Source organism: Jaculus jaculus, unplaced genomic scaffold, assembly GCF_020740685.1.
Source record: "Jaculus jaculus isolate mJacJac1 unplaced genomic scaffold, mJacJac1.mat.Y.cur mat_scaffold_53_1_689399_arrow_ctg1, whole genome shotgun sequence".
Lineage (NCBI taxonomy): Eukaryota > Metazoa > Chordata > Mammalia > Rodentia > Dipodidae > Jaculus > Jaculus jaculus.
Genome location: NW_025423503.1, coordinates 346,945 through 365,306, shown reverse-complemented (window position 1 = coordinate 365,306; position 18,362 = coordinate 346,945). Strand labels below are relative to the sequence as shown.

At 37.1% G+C, this 18,362-nt stretch overlaps 1 protein-coding gene across 1 annotated transcript; it reads left to right on the top strand.

Moving 5' to 3' along the window:
• Window positions 1–3,012: 3,012 nt before the first annotated feature.
• LOC123457455 (vomeronasal type-2 receptor 116-like) lies at window positions 3,013–9,389 on the top strand. The gene is made up of 5 exons (XM_045141356.1): window positions 3,013–3,342; window positions 3,706–4,509; window positions 4,755–4,982; window positions 5,493–5,616; window positions 8,470–9,389. Exons 1-5 carry the CDS (start codon window positions 3,013–3,015, stop codon window positions 9,387–9,389), a joined length of 2,406 nt encoding a protein of 801 aa, XP_044997291.1.
• Window positions 9,390–18,362: the final 8,973 nt, after the last annotated feature.

The following is an 18,362-nucleotide window of genomic DNA, read 5'->3' as shown; positions in this document are numbered from 1 at the left end:
TACTTAACATTGCTGTAGTCACTTGAAATAATTAAATATTAAATGTTCACAAAAAGACCACATAGAGTAAATGATTATGAAGAACTATTTTAAATAGGAAGTCAAAATGCATCTACAGAATACCTCTAATGAGCTAAAAATCATTCAGCACATCAAATACTAGTAAATATAAATAAAAAAGACTTAATAATAAGAGAATTATATAGGATATCAAAGGGTTTCTTTTGCAGAGAGATCCAAAAGTTTAATGGAACATGAAATTATCAACATCTGAAATATCATTATGTCCTGAGTTTTTTCTGCTTACTTGGTCAACTAGAAGTCCAATAATGATACATAGAGATAGAAAAATGTAACGTAAAGGTAGAGCAGGATGTCAGAAGAATTACATTAATAATTATCAATAGCATCATTGTGTTCCATTGATAAAAATGATTTTTGTTTACACAACACATCCTCACTCTAGTGTATCCAAATCCTCAGATCTCAAATGTTATCCTCCTGCCACTGTTACATGGACTTGGATGTCACACATGACTCTCAGCATAGCCGCCAAGTCACTATACCACTTTCTCCCTCCTATATCACCTGTGGCAAGGATCATAATTGCGGGACGACAGAAGTACTCATGCTAGTTTGGGCACACTTAACCATTACCCATGTCCTTATTTCCATCCACACTCCCCATTTCTGGGTTCCAATAAGAGTATAAGAGCAATTTCCCGATATCCATGAACCTCTTCCTAGATAAATAATTACTTCTAGGCTTCCAATTGTGAGTCCGAATGTAGAGGCAAACTCTTTGCCCTTTATACCACCTTTGCCACCTCTTGATGGAAAGCTACAAAAAAAAAAAGCCCTTCAATATAGGTGATTTTTCAACGAACTCTAAATACAGGAAAGGGTAGGTAACATGAGCTACAACTATTGACCCACCACAAGAGGGACAACTACAGTGTTATACCACCAACCTAAAGGAAACCTGAGGGATGAAGGCTGAAAAGCTAAGTATCAGGGAGGAGCTTAAAGGGATGTGAAAAAAGAAAAGGGGAAGAGGGGAATGAAACCTAGTTTTAAAACACCATAATGAAACAAATCTTTGACACTCAATAAAAATAAACTCACAGAACAACAATAACTCTGGATATTTATGGTCTTAATTCTCTGATCAAAAGACTTACAGTAGAAGATTATATCAGACAAAGGGAATATTTCTTCACCTTAAAATATTTCACATTACCATTAGAGAGATAATTTTATTAAATATATTTATATTTTTATTAGTTTACTATTTGCAAATACAGGCAGTTTGGTATGATTATTAGGCTCATCCACGGCCTACCACCTTCCCAGTGGCCCCTCTTTATTGATGTACATGGGTCGTGCATTGTGGTGTTAGCCCACATTTATTGGTATGATAAATGTGAGAGAGAATTTTTGAGGTAACAGATGGAAAACGATGTTTTAACTGTCACGTTTTATTTTTATATTGAACTTGAGAACATGTATAATCATCTGAGAGGAATTATATGGATGAGCTTATCCCTGGAGAGAATTCCTGTTAGATAAGATTGAGTGCGTAATTGAAGTGGGAATATCCAAATTTACTGTGGGCAGCAGCATAGCAGGCAGAGATCCTCTACTGTATAAAAAGGAAGAGGCTTGACTGCCAATGTGCAATATTCATATAGCTCTGTGGGCCTCCTTGCTGGACTGAATGAGGCCACTCCCAGATACCATGCTATGACTGCCAATAATATCCTTATCAATTTTGAGTATTCTTTAGTATGACCTGGAAGGATAATCTGCAACAAATATGCCTTCCTTTAACCTGATTTTTGTCAGCTATGTTGTCCTAGCAAAGGGGAATTACTTAACACAAGAAGCAAATGAACTCCAAAAATGAAGAGACACTTCCAATTCCTGGTGAAATAGAGTTCACATTACAATTAGAGGAGATACCCATGCCTTCAAAGGCATTATAAGTGCCATGTTTTTGTGTAAATAGAAAGGATTGAGTGTATATTCACCATTAAACAGGGAATTGCCTTACTCATTGCAGGATGGTATTTAACAAAAGTAGCAAAACATAGGAATTTGTAAAGGAACTTCCCCATAAACATGATGTCCTTTGTTCAAATCCATGGCCCTAACCTAAAATTTTGACTTAGAGCCCATGTCATCCTATGTTCTGAGTTTGAAAGGTCCTAATCCCTAGAGATTGGTTGCTTGTATAACCAAATTAGTGAATTCCACGTCATCAGAATAATGGCATGTAAATCAGGCATGGTGATACATACCTTTGATCTCAGTGTTTAGGAGGCAGAGGTAGGAGTATCACCATGAGTTCCAGGCTACCCTAAGACTACATATTGAATCCCAAGTCAGAAAGGGCAAGAGTCAGAACCTGTGTCAAAATAAAAACTGAAGACAAATAATGACATGTACAGTAATGTAGAAGAACAACTTACACTAGTTTATAGTGTACACCCTGAAACAAGCATAGGCCCTCTTACACACACACACACACACACACACACACACACACACACACACACACACAAATGTGATCTTCCACAAAAATGGTGACTATTACCCATATATTCCCACCAAAACACCATAAACTCGATCACTACTGCATTTATTTTTCATTTCTTAAAATTGAGAATTCTAGCATCAAGATATTATGTCTGGAGTAAGTCTACTTCCAAGTTCGTTTATGACCAATACACTATATATATACTATATATATTTACTTTTCACCAGTTTCTCATTAGCCAAAGGTGAATACAGTTCTCTCTATATATATTCATAACATAAATCCCTTTATGAATTGGCATTCATTTAATAATTTAAAAATACCTAGTTGAACGTTATGCTATGTGGGATCATATCCTCACATAAAGTTGCATGATTACATGAGAATTTCAGGAGAAAAGCATCACTTATCACATGTATTACATGTCCATTCAAATTGTTTTGAAGATTATCCTGTTTGAAGCCTCATCCATAATGATTACTGTGTTTCATTTCAGTGTGCCAGTCAAAAAATATCAATATCTTCTGACAATGATTTTTGTCACTGAAGAGATCAACAGAAATCCCAAACTTATACCCAACAAGTCTATTAATTTTTCCTTCAGTCCTTCCACATGTGATGATTCATTGATTATTGTCTCTTACCTACTTTCCAGAGAAATTAAACGGATTATTCTTCCTAATTATCATTGTGAAATAAATGAATGTGGCTTATCATTTACAGGACCATCATGGGAAAGAAGTAGCAAAATTGGGACATTTCTCTCAATAATATTTAATATAGGACAGGTGAGACTTTGTGATGTAAAGAGTAGAATTACGAATCTCATGTGCTTAGGGATATTTCCAGTAGATATTTGGGTTATTCATGTACTGTCACATCCAGTTAATAGAGATCATAATCCTGGACTTGGTGGGGTTTCAGCACTTAACTTTTAAAAATTGATAGGAGGAACTATGGAGACATACAAATGGATTTGCTACAACTCTTAAACTGTTCAGTACTTTTCCAGAGTCTTATGGATAGTGAAATACAACGAATAATGTTGTGAGCAAACATCCTTCCAAACATTCTTCCCAAATGTTAATTAACACAATTCAGATCTTAGTTTAAGTTTTCTTCCATTGTTCTTCCTCACATTCATTTGTATGTTCTGTGTCCTTTAGATTCACTATGGCCCATTTAATTCTGTTCTGAGTGACCGTTTACAGTATCCTTATCTGTATCAGATTGCTCCCAAGGAAACAATGCTGCCTTTTGCCATAGTCTCCTTAATGCTTCATTTCAACTGGATCTGGGTGGGGCTGGTCATCTCTGATGGTGACCAAGGTATTCAATTTCTCTCAGACTTCAGAGAAAAGATGCAAGGAAATGAACTCTGTTTAGCCTTTGTGAATGTGATCCCATTAAACATGGACTTATACAACACAAGGGCTGAGAAATATTATAAACAAATTGTGACATCATTGGCAAATGTTGTGGTCATTTATGGTGAATTAAATTCCACACTGGAAGTGAGCTTTAGAAGATGGGCAAATTTAGGCATCCATAGGATCTGGGTCACCACCTCACAGTGGGATGTCATCACAAATACAGGAAGAGACATCAATTTTGACTCATTCTATGGTGCTTTCACATTTTCTAATCACCATCATGAGATTCCGAATTTTAAAAAATTTATTCAATCAATGAACACTTCTCAATATCCAATAGACTTTTCGGTTCTGAGATCAGAATGGATGTACTTTCATTGTTTGGACATTGAATCTAAATGTAGAACACAGAGTAAATGTGCACTCAATAATTCATTAAAATGGTTTGCAAGTCAAGGATTTGACATCGCCATGAATGACGAGAGTTATAATCTATATAATGCTGTGTATGCCTGGGCATATGCTTACCATGCAATGTATTATGAACAGGTAGATGTTCACCCAATAACAAGTTTATGTGTACCTGACTGCTCAAAGGTATGTATTGTCATCAGTAATACCTTCTAAGTAGCTCCATATATGTTTAAACCCTGTTGCTGGGAGTACTCTTGAATTTGGGTGCTTCTACATTTATCTGTGGAAATTCATTTATTTCACATTATTGGGTACATGCAATAGAGTTTCATTTTCTGGTTAGGGTTGTAAAAAACAAAGGTATTACTCATATCACATATTATGTCCATTTTGTCTTTGCTTACTTGGAACTGATATGTTTCCTTTAGTTTTACCACACTATGAAGAATATAGAATTTATTAACCCCATTGGAGACCTAGTGACTATTAATGAGAAAAGAAAATGTGATGCAGACTATGATATTTTCTACATTTCAAATTATCCACAAGGTCTTGGAATCAAGGTGAAAATAGGACAGTTTACATCATATGGTTCCTTCGGTCAACAATTGTATTTGTCTGATGAGGCCATAGAGTGGGCCACAGAGAGTAGGCAGGTATATTTACCTAACTGTGATGTTTTACTCTCAACATAAATAGATAAAATCATGGGGGCCCATGTGTGCCCTCACGATTTGGCCAAGTGCAACATGTTGTTTATGTTTCTTTTACCAGTGTCCTAGATTTTCTTTACATCTTTTGAAAAATATTTGGAAATGACAAAATATTTCATCAAAATCTTGACAGACAAGCTGGGTGTTGTGGTACATGACTTTAATTCCACCACTCGGGAGGCAGAGTTAGGAGGATTGCTGTGAGTTCAAGGCCAGCCTGAGATCACATAGTAAATTTCAGGTCAGCCTAGGCTAGAGTGAGACTCTACCTCAAAAACAATAAAAAATCTTGACAGACATGACAACATACATTGTAATAAATGGAGTGTGACACCTCAATTTTATTGTAGATGTGGATAAAGAGTTTAGTAAGTGTGATTATTTTCACATATCGTTATGAATGAAGCATATAACATTACTAACTTTTGCAACTACACTTCTGGTTTTCCTCAGATTCCCTCCTCTGTGTGCAGTGAGACTTGCAAGCTTGGTTTCAGGAAGTTCCGACATGAGGGAAACGCTGCCTGTTGTTTTGATTGTTTCCCCTGCCCAGAAAATGAGATTTCTAACAAAACGGGTAAGTTAATGGTTTAGAGAGTCTTTCTCCAGTTTGTCTCTTTTATGCATCTATCTGAAAAAACATATTTCTTCATTGCTTAATGTAATCACTTGGTTGAAATGATAAATACTCATGACCATAAACATAATACTCACTTTACTCCATGAACCACATTTTGAGTACCTAGATCCATTGTACATACTGGTTCTCCCACAATAAAAATACTCTTTGAGGTCAAATAGTTAATGAATATATTATTTCTATCAAGGAATGTCACATATTCATATAATCCTCTGTGAATCTACATAAAATGAAGTTAATAAGAAGGAATCTTTCACATCATTATCTTCCCAGGATGCAAGAGGTTGCTGATGAATAATAAATGCTCAGAGATATAATTTTTGGACTTAAATATTTATATTCATTCTATTCAGTTATTTATTGATTGATTATAGAGGGAAGGGAAGATAAAGTGAGAATGTGAGTGCCAGAGCCTCTACCCACTGCAAACGAAGTTCAGATGCATGTGCCACCATGTAGAACTGGTTTACATGGGATGTAGAGAGTCAAACCTGGGTCCTTAGTCTTTGCAAGAAAGTACTTTAGACAGTATGCCACCACTCCACCCTTTTCTGGCTTTAGTGATATGTAATTTTGCAAACACATTCAATATAAGCATAATATCTCCTTAGCATCTATGAAATAATAATTCAGAGAGCAGTTGATTTTAAGACTTTAGGTAATAGCATATCACAGCTATTTAAATCCTTTATCAGGAAACATAAACATTCCAATTAAAATATCATGTGCATCATTTTAGATGTAATTTGAAGCATTTAAGGAGATAATGGGAAATATTCTGAAGTTAGAAAAAAGAATAAAAATATATCTCACATGTCAAACCTACTGGATTGAGCACAGAATGGAAGGATAGGTTCTATTTTATGTTGCCCTCTATTTGACAGATGAGAACACAATACAATGGGAGTGGCATGTTAAAGTAGAACCTAAAGGCTGTGGTCAATATTTTCAATGGGATTTAAATATGATATAAATATTAATTCCTCAGTATTTTCATCTATTAGAGTCTGGAGCACACGCTAACCACCTTTTCAGTGTACCAGATGTCAAAGTGGATACAGAGGAATATTGATACAAGATGTAAAAAAAGGAATGAGATTGACATGAATTTTTAGTATGATTGGATAATGTCACAAAATGAATAAAATAATATAATTAGAAGTATATTAAAACAGTGTTCATTCAAGTAATACCTCAACATGCAATCCAAACTAATTAATTAAATACAAACTTTAGTGGTGTTGGATAAGTTCAGTATTAGTATTGATGTGCTTTTCTTTTTTTTTTTTAATTTGTACATGTTGGCCATGTTATATTTACCTAAATAGGTGGGATGTATGGCCTTATAATATATGATTCATAAAATATATGTGAATAAATTTACAATACATGATTAAGAGAAGTAATATGATAATTAATGGGAAAATATTCCTTTATGTAAATATTCAATAGCAGATACCATATATTTCTTATAAGTCCTCTTTTATGATTCAAAACAATTACAATCAAAACTGTAAAGCACCATGATAGAAAATATAACTTATAGGTGGCAAGAATTTCTCCCCTGTTCCCTATTGTGTATCATGTTCATTCTTTTGAAAGTTGGCAAATTATCTTGTTCATAATCCTTTCTTGAATAAGCTTCTTGACCAAATTATGCTAAAACGTTGACCAAGGATTATTGAGGTAAATTTGGAGAAACAGATAAATGGTATGTCATCTCAAAATTTGTATATGAATACCTATTGAAGTAGATAGATTGCAGCAATAATCATATTAGAGTTAATTATATCTAGGTGTATTCAATTTCATTCATATTCCCTAAAATATGTGTTGGAACAATTATATGTACCTACTGACATTTGGGTACAAAGCCATAAAACATCAGCTGATACAGACAGATAGGCTTCATAAGACAGAGAACTGTAGTATGAGAGAAAAATCACATTTTATTATCTAAATTTATGGATGTTGTCTAACAAAGGTGTTAAAATCAACATAGAATCATGAACCTCTCTGATCTCATACTGCACTGTGTACAGAACTCTGAGCTAGTGTTTTTTTCTTTTTGAGACAAGACTACCTCTTTTAATGAAAGAGAGCATGAGTGTGAGGGAGTGAGAGAAAGAGAGATAATTAGGGTGCAATGGTCCCTAACCACTGCAGTTGAATTCCAAACGTGTGCCACCTTGTGGAAATGTGCGACTTACTCATGTATCACCAAGTGTGTCTAACTTATGAGAGATGTGGTGAATCAAGCATGGGCCCTTAGGAATTGCAGGCAAGCATCTTAATTGATAAGCCGTCTCTCCTGTAGAAGAAATCATAAGAAATACCTCATGTAAATCCTAGTACACTGCAACAAAATTAGGGTCAAGAGAATATATAAGGTAAGTTAAGTGAATAAAATACAGCTTTGTTAGGCTGAGGAGATGGCTCCCCAGTTAAAGCAAGGACATGCAAAGCCTAAACACCTCATTTCAATTCCCCATTGCACAGAGAAAGACAGATGTACAAAGTGGTACATGTATGTGGTTCTTGTTTTCAGTGGCTAGCGGATCATGCGCACCCATTCTCCCTGGATTTCTCAGTCTCCCTCTACCTATGAGCAAATAAATATTTTTTTAAAAAAGCTTTGTTTATCTCACCTAATACGATGGTCTTTATTAATTGCCATCATGGGTATAAAGAGAACTACCTTAATTGTAAATAGGAACTAGAATACAAGAATGTTGTAACAAAGAAGTAAATACTGCCACTAATCTGATGATATTTTACATTGTCTGCCAGATATGGATCAATGTGTGAAGTGCCCAATCAATCAATATGCTAGCCTAGAGAAAAATCACTGTCTCCAAAAAACTATGAAGTTTCTGGCTTATGAAGATTCCTTGGGGATAGCTCTGGCTTGTACAGCGCTTTGCTTCTCTACACTCACTGCTGTTGTACTTGGGGTTTTTGTGAAGCACAAAAACACACCAATTGTGAAGGCCAATAATCGAACAAACAGTTACATCCTGCTCATTTCCCTCAAGTTCTGTTTCCTCTGCCCATTACTCTTCATTGGACACCCCACCACAGCCAAGTGTATCCTGCAGCAGATCACATTTGCACTTCTGTTCACTGTGGCTGTGTCGACTGTTTTGGCCAAAACAATTACTGTGGTTCTGGCCTTCAGGGCCACTGCTCCAGGACAAAAGTTGAGGGGACTGCTGGTATCAGGAGCACCTAACTTCATCATTCCCATCTGTACCTTGATCCAACTTGTTCTCTGTGGCATCTGGATGGGAACATCCCCTCCCTTTGTTGACACTGATGAACACTTGGAACATGGGTACATTATCATTGTGTGCAACAAAGGCTCAGACACTGCCTTCTACTGTGTTCTGGGATACCTGGGATCTCTGGCTATAGGGAGCTTTACTGTGGCTTTCCTGGCCAGAAACCTGCCTGATGCATTCAATGAAGCCAAATTCCTGACCTTCAGCATGCTGGTGTTCTGCAGTGTGTGGGTCACTTTCCTCCCTGTCTATCACAGCTCCAAGGGGATAGCCATGGTGATAGTGGAAGTCTTCTCTATCTTGGCCTCCAGTACAGGATTGATAAGTTGCATATTTTTCCCCAAGTGTTACATCCTTTTGATAAGACCCAGTAAAAATACTCTAAAGATGGTGAAGAAAAATCATATTGTACAACCAACTGATTTTTAAATTTTCCCTCATATGTCTTAATTTAAATTATATCCTGTAGAAACCCTTGCACTATTGTAAACACTAAATATTAAAAAGAGGTTAAGATATTTGTTAAAGTGTACAAGCCTTATATGTTCTCTAACATTGTTTTTTTTCTCTCAATTTTATTAACATTTTCCATGGTTATAAAAAATATCCCATGTTAATGCCCTCCCCTCCCCCACTTTCCCCTTTGAAATTCCATTCTCCATTATATCCCCTCCTCATTTCAATCAGTGTCTCTTTTATTTTGATGTCATCTTTTCCTCCTCTTATGATTGTCTTGTGTAGGTAGTGTCAGGCACTGTGAGGTCATTGATATCCAGGCCATTTTATGTCTGGAGGGAGCACATTGTACAGAGTCCTACCCTTCCTTTGGCTCTTACATTCTAACATTGTTTATCAGCTTCCATGCACACCTGCCAGGCCAGGTTCCACTACTGGAAGCTAATTTCACAAAGTGTTATATGCCTCTGGAGATGGTTTGCAGTAGCAAGAATAATCATTTTCTCACATCTCTCTCCAATTACTAAATAAAGACACTTAGAACAAAGCATTGCTAACGTACTGTGTATTTTGCTCCCATCAATCTTAACAACCTGAACTGTATCTGATACCTTCTTCAGATTGTCTCAAAGAAACCTACTATAGTTTGCAGGATATAGAAAATGTCTTTGAGAAAGTCTTAGAAGGTTTCATTTGAGTGTTTAAAGAATATTCAGAGATATAGTGAGGGTATGATTAGGAGGTAAAAGAATAGCTCCCTTTGAAAGTAGCAGAGGCCTTACCTAAAGATGTTTTCAATATACACTAATGTTTATCCATGCATGCAGATAGTTCATCCCCTGGAAAATTGAAGCAGAATAGTTCTGGTTTAAATCACAAGTCATTTGATGTTCTGTGGTAGGGAATATACACAAGAATGTCAGCAAAACTTCGGTGAAAGTGAAAATGTTGTTCATGGTCTACATGAAAGACAGTCAGGCATAGGAATAATCCAATATGTGCTTCCTGGTACAACTAAGATGATTAATTACCCTATCATATTTTTTTTGCTGAATATTCCTTGTCTTTCCTTTGTGTCCATGAAACATGAACTTTTTTTAAATTATATATATATATATATATATATATATATATATATATATATATATATATTTTAATTTTTATTAACATTTTCCATGATTATAAAATATATCCCATGGTAATTCCCTCCCTCCCCACCCCCACACTTTCCCGTTTGAAATTCCATTCTCCATATTACCTCCCCATTACAATCATTGTAATTACATATATACAATATCAACCTATTAAGTATCCTCCCCCCTTCCTTTCTCCACCCTTTATGTCTCCTTTTCAACTTACTGGCCTCTGCTACTAAGTATTTTCATTCTCACACAGAAGCCCAGTCATCTGTAGCTAGGATCCACATATGAGAGAGAACATGTGGCGCTTGGCTTTCTGGGCCTGGGTTACCTGACTTAGTATAATACTTTCCAGGTCCATCCATTTTTCTGCAAATTTCATAACTTCATTTTTCTTTACCGCTGAGTAGAACTCCATTGTATAAATGTACCACATCTTCATTATCCACTCATCTGTTGAGGGACATCTAGGCTGGTTCCATTTCCCAGCTATTATAAATTGAGCAGCAATAAACATGGTTGAGCATGTACTTCTAAGGAAATGAGATGAGTCCTTTGGATATATGCCTAGGAGCGCTATAGCTGGGTCATATGGTAGATCAATCTCTAGCTGCTTTAGGAACCTCCACACTGTTTTCCACAATGGCTGGACCAGATTGCATTCCCACCAGCAGTGCAGAAGGGTTCCTTTTTTTCCACATCCCCGCCAACATTTATGATCATTTGTTTTCATGATGGTGGCCAATCTGACAGGAGTGAGATGGAATCTCAATGTAGTTTTAATCTGCATTTCCCTGATGACTAGTGACGTAGAACATTTTTTTAGATGCTTATATGCCATTCGTATTTCTTCCTTTGAGAACTCTCTATTTAGCTCCATACCCCATTTTTTGATTGGCTTGTTTGATTCCTTATTATTTAACTTTTTGAGTTCTTTGTATATCCTAGATATTAACCCTCTATCAGATATATAGCTGGGGAAGATTATTTCCCATTCTGTAGGTTGCCTCTTTGCTTTTTTCACTGTGTCCTTTGCGGTGCAAAATCTTTGTAATTTCATTAGGTCCCAGTGGTTAATCTGTGGTTTTATTGCCTGAGCAATTGGGGTTGTATTCAGAAAGTCTTTGCCAAGACCAATATGTTGAAGGGTTTCCCCTACTTTTTCCTCTAGCAGTTTCAAAGTTTCCGGTCTGATGTTAAGGTCTTTAATCCATTTGGACTTAATTCTTGTGCATGGCGAGAGAGAAGAATCTATTTTCATCCTTCTGCAGATATTTATCCAGTTTTCAAAACACCATTTGCTGAAGAGGCTGTCTCTTCTCCAATGAGTATTTTTGGCATTTTTATCGAATATCAGGTGGCTATAGCTACTTGGGCTTACATCTGGGTCCTCTATTCTGTTCCACTGATCTACATGTCTGTTTTTGTGCCAGTACCATGCTGTTTTTGTTACTATGGCTCTGTAGTATAGGTTAAAATCAGGTATGGTGATACCACCAGCCTCTTTTTTGTTGCTCAGTATTATTTTAGATATTCGAGGTTTTTTGTGATTCCAAATGAATTTTTGGATTGTTTTTTCTATTTCCATGAAGAAAGCCTTTGGAATTTTGATAGGGATTGCATTAAATGTGTAGATTGCTTTAGGTAAGATTGCCATTTTCACGATATTGATTCTTCCAATCCAGGAACAAGGGATGTTTCTCCACTTTCTAGTGTCTTCTGCAATTTCTCGCGTGAGTATTTTAAAGTTCTCATTGTATAGATTCTTTACTTCCTTGGTTAGGTTTATTCCAAGGTACTTTATTTTTTTTGATGCAATTGTGAATGGGAGTGATTCTCTGATTTCATCCTCTGTGTGTTTGTTGTTAGCATATATGAAGGCTACTGATTTCTGTGTATTTATTTTGTATCCTGCTACATTGCTGTAGGTTTTGATCAGCTCTAACAGCTTGCTAGTAGAGTCTCTAGGGTCCTTTATGTATAGAATCATGTCATCTGCAAATAATGATAACTTGATTTCTTCCTTTCCAATTTGTATCCCTTTTATGTGTGTCTCTTGCCTTATTGCTATGGCTAAGACTTCCAAAACTATATTAAATAGAAGTGGGGACAGTGGACACCCTTGTCTTCTTAATGATTTTAGTGGAAAAGCTTCCAGTTTTTCCCCATTTAGTAATATGTTGGCTGTAGGCTTGTCATAAATAGCCTTTATTATATTGAGATATGTTCCTTCTATTCCCAGTCTCTGTAGGACTTTTATCATGAAGGGATGTTGGATTTTGTCAAATGCTTTCTCTGCATCTAATGAGATGATCATGTGATTTTTGTCCTTCAACCCGTTTATGTAATGTATTACATTTATAGATTTGCGTATGTTGAACCATCCCTGCATCTCTGGGATAAAGCCTACTTGGTCAGGGTGAATGATCTTTTTGATATACTCTTGTATTCTGTTTGCCAATATTTTGTTGAGAATTTTTGCATCTATGTTCATGAGGGAGATTGGTCTGTAATTTTCTTTTTTTGTTCTATCTTTGCCTGGTTTTGGTATCAGGGTGATGCTGGCCTCATAGAAGGAGTTTGGTAGAATTCCTTCTTTTTCTATTTCCTGGAAAAGCTTAAGAAGCAATGGTGTTAGCTCTTCCTTAAAAGTCTGGTAAAATTCAGCAGTGAATCCATCCGGGCCTGGGCATTTTTTAGTTGGGAGATTATTGATAACTGTTCGGATCTCCATGTTTGTTATAGGTCTATTTAAGTGATTAATCTCATTTTGATTTAATTTAGGTAGGTCATATAGATCAAGGAAATCATCCATTTCTTTCAGATTTTCATACTTTGTGGAGTATATGCTTTTATAGTATGTCCCTATGATTTTTTGAATTTCTCTGGAATCTGTTGTGATGTTACCTTGTTCATCTCTGATTTTATTAATTTGTGTCTCTTCTCTCTTTCTTTTGGTCAGATTTGCTAAGGGTTTATCAATCTTGTTTATCCTTTCAAAGAACCAACTCTTTGTTTCATTAATTCTTTGGATTGTTCTTTTTGTTTGTATTTCATTAATTTCTGCCCTAATCTTTATTATTTCTTCCCGTCTACTAATTTTTGGTTTGCCTTGTTCTTCTTTTTCCAAGGCTTTAAGGCGAAGCATTAGGTCGTTTACTTGCGACCTTTCTAATTTCTTAATATAGGCACTTAAGGCTATAAATTTACCTCTTAGAACTGCCTTCATTGTGTCCCAGAGATTTTGGTATGTTGTGTTCTCATTATCATTTGACTCTATAAATTTTTTGATTTCCTTTTTGATTTCTTCATTGACCCACTCATCATTTAGTAGTGTATTGTTTAGTTTCCATGATTTTGTGTATGCTCTATAGCCTTTCTTGCTACTGATTTGTAGTTTAATTCCATTGTGGTCAGATAGAATGCAAGGAATTATTTCAATTTTCCTGAATTTGTTAAGATTTGCTTTGTGTCCTAATATATGGTCTATCTTAGAGAATGTTCCATGTGCTGCTGAAAAGAATGTATATTCTGCAGCCTTTGGATGAAATGTCCTGTATATATCTGTTAGGTCCATTCCTTCTATGACCTCATTTAGTCCAGATGCCTCTCTGTTTATTCTTTCCCTGGATGACCTGTCAATTGATGAGAGTGGGGTGTTAAAGTCACCCACCACCACTGTGTTTGGTGTTATCTGTGACCTTAGTTCTAATAGTGTTTGTTTGACGAATTTGGGAGCCCCCATGTTAGGTGCATATATGTTTAGGATTGTAATGTCCTCCTGTTGGAGTGTGCCCTTAATCAATATAAAGTGACCTTCCTTATCTTTCTTGACTAACGTCGGACTAAAGTCTACCCTGTCTGATATTAGGATAGCAACCCCTGCTTGTTTTCTAGGCCCATTTGCTTGAAACACCGTCTTCCAACCTTTCACCCTAAGATAATGTCTATCCTTTGTAGAAAGGTGAGTTTCTTGGAGACAACAAATTGTAGGATCCTGCTTTTTAACCCAGTCAGCAAATCTATGTCTTTTCGTTGGGGCATTGACACCGTTGATATTAAGAGATATTATTGAAAGGTGTGTATTTATGTTTGCCATTTGTGTGTGTGTTTGTGTGTGTGTGTGTGTGTGTGTGTGTGTGTGTTACTGGTTCTACCTGTGCTCTCTTCTGTTAACTGGTATTTGAGTATAGCTTGTTTTTTCTAGGTTCCTTATATGTGTGCTTTTCCTTTTGTTCAGCATGGAGGATTCTATCAAGTATTTTCTGTAGAGCTGGTTTTGTCTTCAAATACTCCTTTAACCTGCTTTTGTCATGGAATGTCTTTATTTCTCCATCTATTTGAATGGATAACTTTGCAGGATAAAGTAACCTTGGTTGACAGTTGTTATCTTTCAGAACTTGGAATATATCACTCCAAGCCCTTCTGGCTTTAAAAGTTTGTGTTGAATAATCTGCTGTAATCCTGATGGGCTTGCTTTTGTAGGTAACTTGATTTTTCTCTCTAACTGCTTTCAATATTTTTTCTTTGGTTTGTGTGTTTGGAAGTTTGATTATAATATGGCGAGGAGAGGTTCTTTCTGGGTTTTGTCTGGCTGGGGTTCTAAAGGCTTCCTGTAACTGTATTGGCACCTCTTTCCCAATTTGGGGGAAATTTTCCTCTATGATTTTGTTGAAGATGCCTACTATGCCTCTGGAGTGGAGTTCTTCTCCTTCTACTATGCCCTGAATTCTTATATTGGATCTTTTCATAGTGTCCCGAATATCTTGAAATTCCCACTCATACTTTTCTATAAGTTTGTCTTTCTCTTTGTTGGACTGCATTAGGTCTGCCACCTGGTCTTCTAGCTTAGATATTCTGTCCTCTCCCTCATCCATCCTACTGGTGAGATTTTCTACAGAGTTTTTTATTTCATTAACTGTGTTCTTCGTTGCTAGTAATTCTGACTGGTTTTTCTTTATTATTTCTATTTCCCTATTTATGTCTTGTATTGCCTTCTTTATTTCATTAAATTGGTGTCCTGCCTCTTCTTTGATTCCTTTGATTTCCTCTTTGATTTCCTCTTTGATTTCTTCTTTGTTTTCATGTGTTCTTTGACCTCTTTGAACATATTTATAATTATTCTTTTGAACTCTTTCTCAGGCATTTCCTCTAACTCTTTCTCACTGGAGGACATTTCTGATGCATTAATACTTTTAGGTGGATTTGTATCGTCTTGCTTTTTAGTGTTTCTTGTGTTATAATGTATATATTTTTGCATCTTGGATTAAGTTAATGCTTGGATTTTCTAGCTAGCTGTGTATTCTTAGCTGTATCAATTGATTTGATGTAATATATTTTCAGGGTAGGACCTTAAGGTATTAGGTGTGGCTCTTAAGACTCTCAGAGTATCTACAAAGATGTTCTTAGGGGTTGAGTTTCCCTGCTATAGGAGTATTCAAGCAGGCTGAGTGGAATAATATACTGGTAGATTCTAAAATTTAACTAAACACTGTACACATTCAATCAAAAACAGCCCCCAGTATGTATGCAAGAGTAGTTATTTTAATGACCAGATCCTCTATCAACAAAGAGGTTTAGATTTCTGGTCTGTTGAGGGATCCAAGTCAGCTTGTGACCAAGTGAGACCCTTCCCTGGTACAATCCCAGTTACCTTGGGTGATTTTGGTCTCAGTCAAGTTGCTGCCTGGGTCGTCGGGCTGCTGTTCTGATTTCTGGAGCTGGGCACTTGCTTTTTCTACGGGGCAAACCGAGCTGCTGCTGCTGCCAGCTGCTGCTGCCGTAGCTGCCACCACCGGAGCCACCACCGCTGCTGAAGCTGCCGCTGCCGTGTCCACCGCCGCTGCTCCCTCCGAAGCCGCTGCTCCCCCCGAAGCTGCTGCTCCCCCCGAAGCCCCTGCTGCGGGATCTGCCGCCGCCTCCGCTCCTGGGTCCGCTGCTGCTGGGGCCGCTGGTACCGGTGCTGGAGCCGCTGAAGTTGCTGCCGAACTCTGCTCCTGCTTGGGTCCCGCTGTCAGCCCAAGTTGGCGTGGCCGGGTCCCGGGCCGCTGCTGTGTTCGCTGGAGCTGGGCTCAGGCGGTGGGGGAGGGGAGGGAGCCGCGGCTGCTCTGGTTGTCTCGCTGCTCCACGTGTTCTACCTCACGGTCTTCTCCTCTGCTGCTCGCTGCCGCTCTCCCCTCACGTATCCCGAGTTGCGGAGAGCTCGGTGTGAGGGGAAAATCCTGCACCTGGCTTTTCCTGCGGCTCAAGCCGAGTCTGGCGGTCTTCTGCTGCGCCGGGGCCGCGGGCGGTTGGCCGAGCTGCCGGAGCCGCTTTCCCACCTGTGCCGCCTCTGGATGCTCTATAACTCTTCTACTTCTCCGCTGCCGCCTCAATTTCCTATACACCTCACTTTTTAGTAAAATTGTGTATTTTGCTGAGTTTTTTTGGTCTTTTTCCCCCCTAAGCAGCTTTGGCGTGGTACCTACGCTGCCATCTTAACCGGAAGAAAACATGAACTTTTATCAAGCCTGAACATCTATGTGGACCATGGAATTTTGAATGTAATGTGTAGAGAAGTTCAAATCATACTGGCCAAGGGAATAGCTCATCAGCAGTTTTATTTTTTATTGTTTTTAGTGTGTATTCTATCCCATTCTTGAAAAAAATTACACAAATTTTTCAAACATTTATCCATTGTGAAAATAAATGTGAAATTATTGACTATTCTGAAATATAAATTTATACAAATTTTGGAATACAATATTGCAAAATATGGATTATATTTAACTGTTAATCTTACAATATTTAAAAATATAGACATGATAATTTCAAGAATTGTTTTCACTTAGACACGAATAAACTAATCACTCACATTTGCATAAGTCTGTAAAATTACCAATTAATTTTAAAAACCCATACAAACCGATGTTAGTTTATGAGCTATGCAAAGACCAGGATCCACAATTTTCAATTCTTTATTTAATGAAATGAAGGAAATTGTATTTGTGTAAAATGAAAGTATTCTCCAGTAGTTTTTTGCCTCATTGATGTATTTGTCAGTCTACACAAAAGGTTACAGAAATCAGCCTGTTTCTTAAAAGAGTTTAGTGACTAACGTAACTATTCAGTAATTCTTATAAGCTGAAAGTTTTGTTTTTAGGACAAGATCCTATTGGAGATTGTACATTTAAGTGGGGTGATCTGCTGTCATTTGTAAATGATATTCAACTATGTTCTTGCATGGGATACTGTCACACAAACTGCTCCTCTCCCTCTGTACTATGTGATGGCACATTCTGCCTTTCATTCCACTAAGGATGTGCTGCTGTCTCATCACAGCATAGAAGCACTGGCAGGAAACACGTGAGCATAGAATAAATGTGCTTAAACTGTGAAACAAATGCACTGCTTTCTCTACATGATTAGGGACTGCTCCATATGCTGCTGAAAAAAATGGGTATTGTGCCACAATTGCATGGGATATTCTGTAGATGCGTAGATTTTACAGATTTTTAAAGCTTTGTAGAGTTATACATAAGAAATGAAAATGAAGATTTACAACTTATTTTAGGTATGCAACCAAGAGCAACTGCCATAGCATATATTGTTTTGGTGACCTATGTCCCCAAAACAATTGAATCAGGGTCATCCAGTTTGATAGACAAGAATGCTTCCTGCTAAGCCATCTCTCTGGTCCTATGAATAACATCCTACTTTCAATGCAGACTCTTTGTAGCCATGATCTTGGGTTCTGAATATTTCCTGTTTCCCTATAACAAACAATGTCATCAACTTTTCTCTTGCCTTCACTAACATATTGGTTCTA

Coding starts and splice junctions, on each gene's coding strand:
- LOC123457455 (XM_045141356.1), top strand. CDS start 3,013: ATGATTACTGTGTTTCATTTCAGTGTGCCAGTCAAAAAATATCAATAT. Junction 4,983..5,492: donor GGGCCACAGAGAGTAGGCAG/GTATATTTACCT, acceptor GGTTTTCCTCAG/ATTCCCTCCTCTGTGTGCAG. Junction 5,617..8,469: donor TGAGATTTCTAACAAAACGG/GTAAGTTAATGG, acceptor ATTGTCTGCCAG/ATATGGATCAATGTGTGAAG.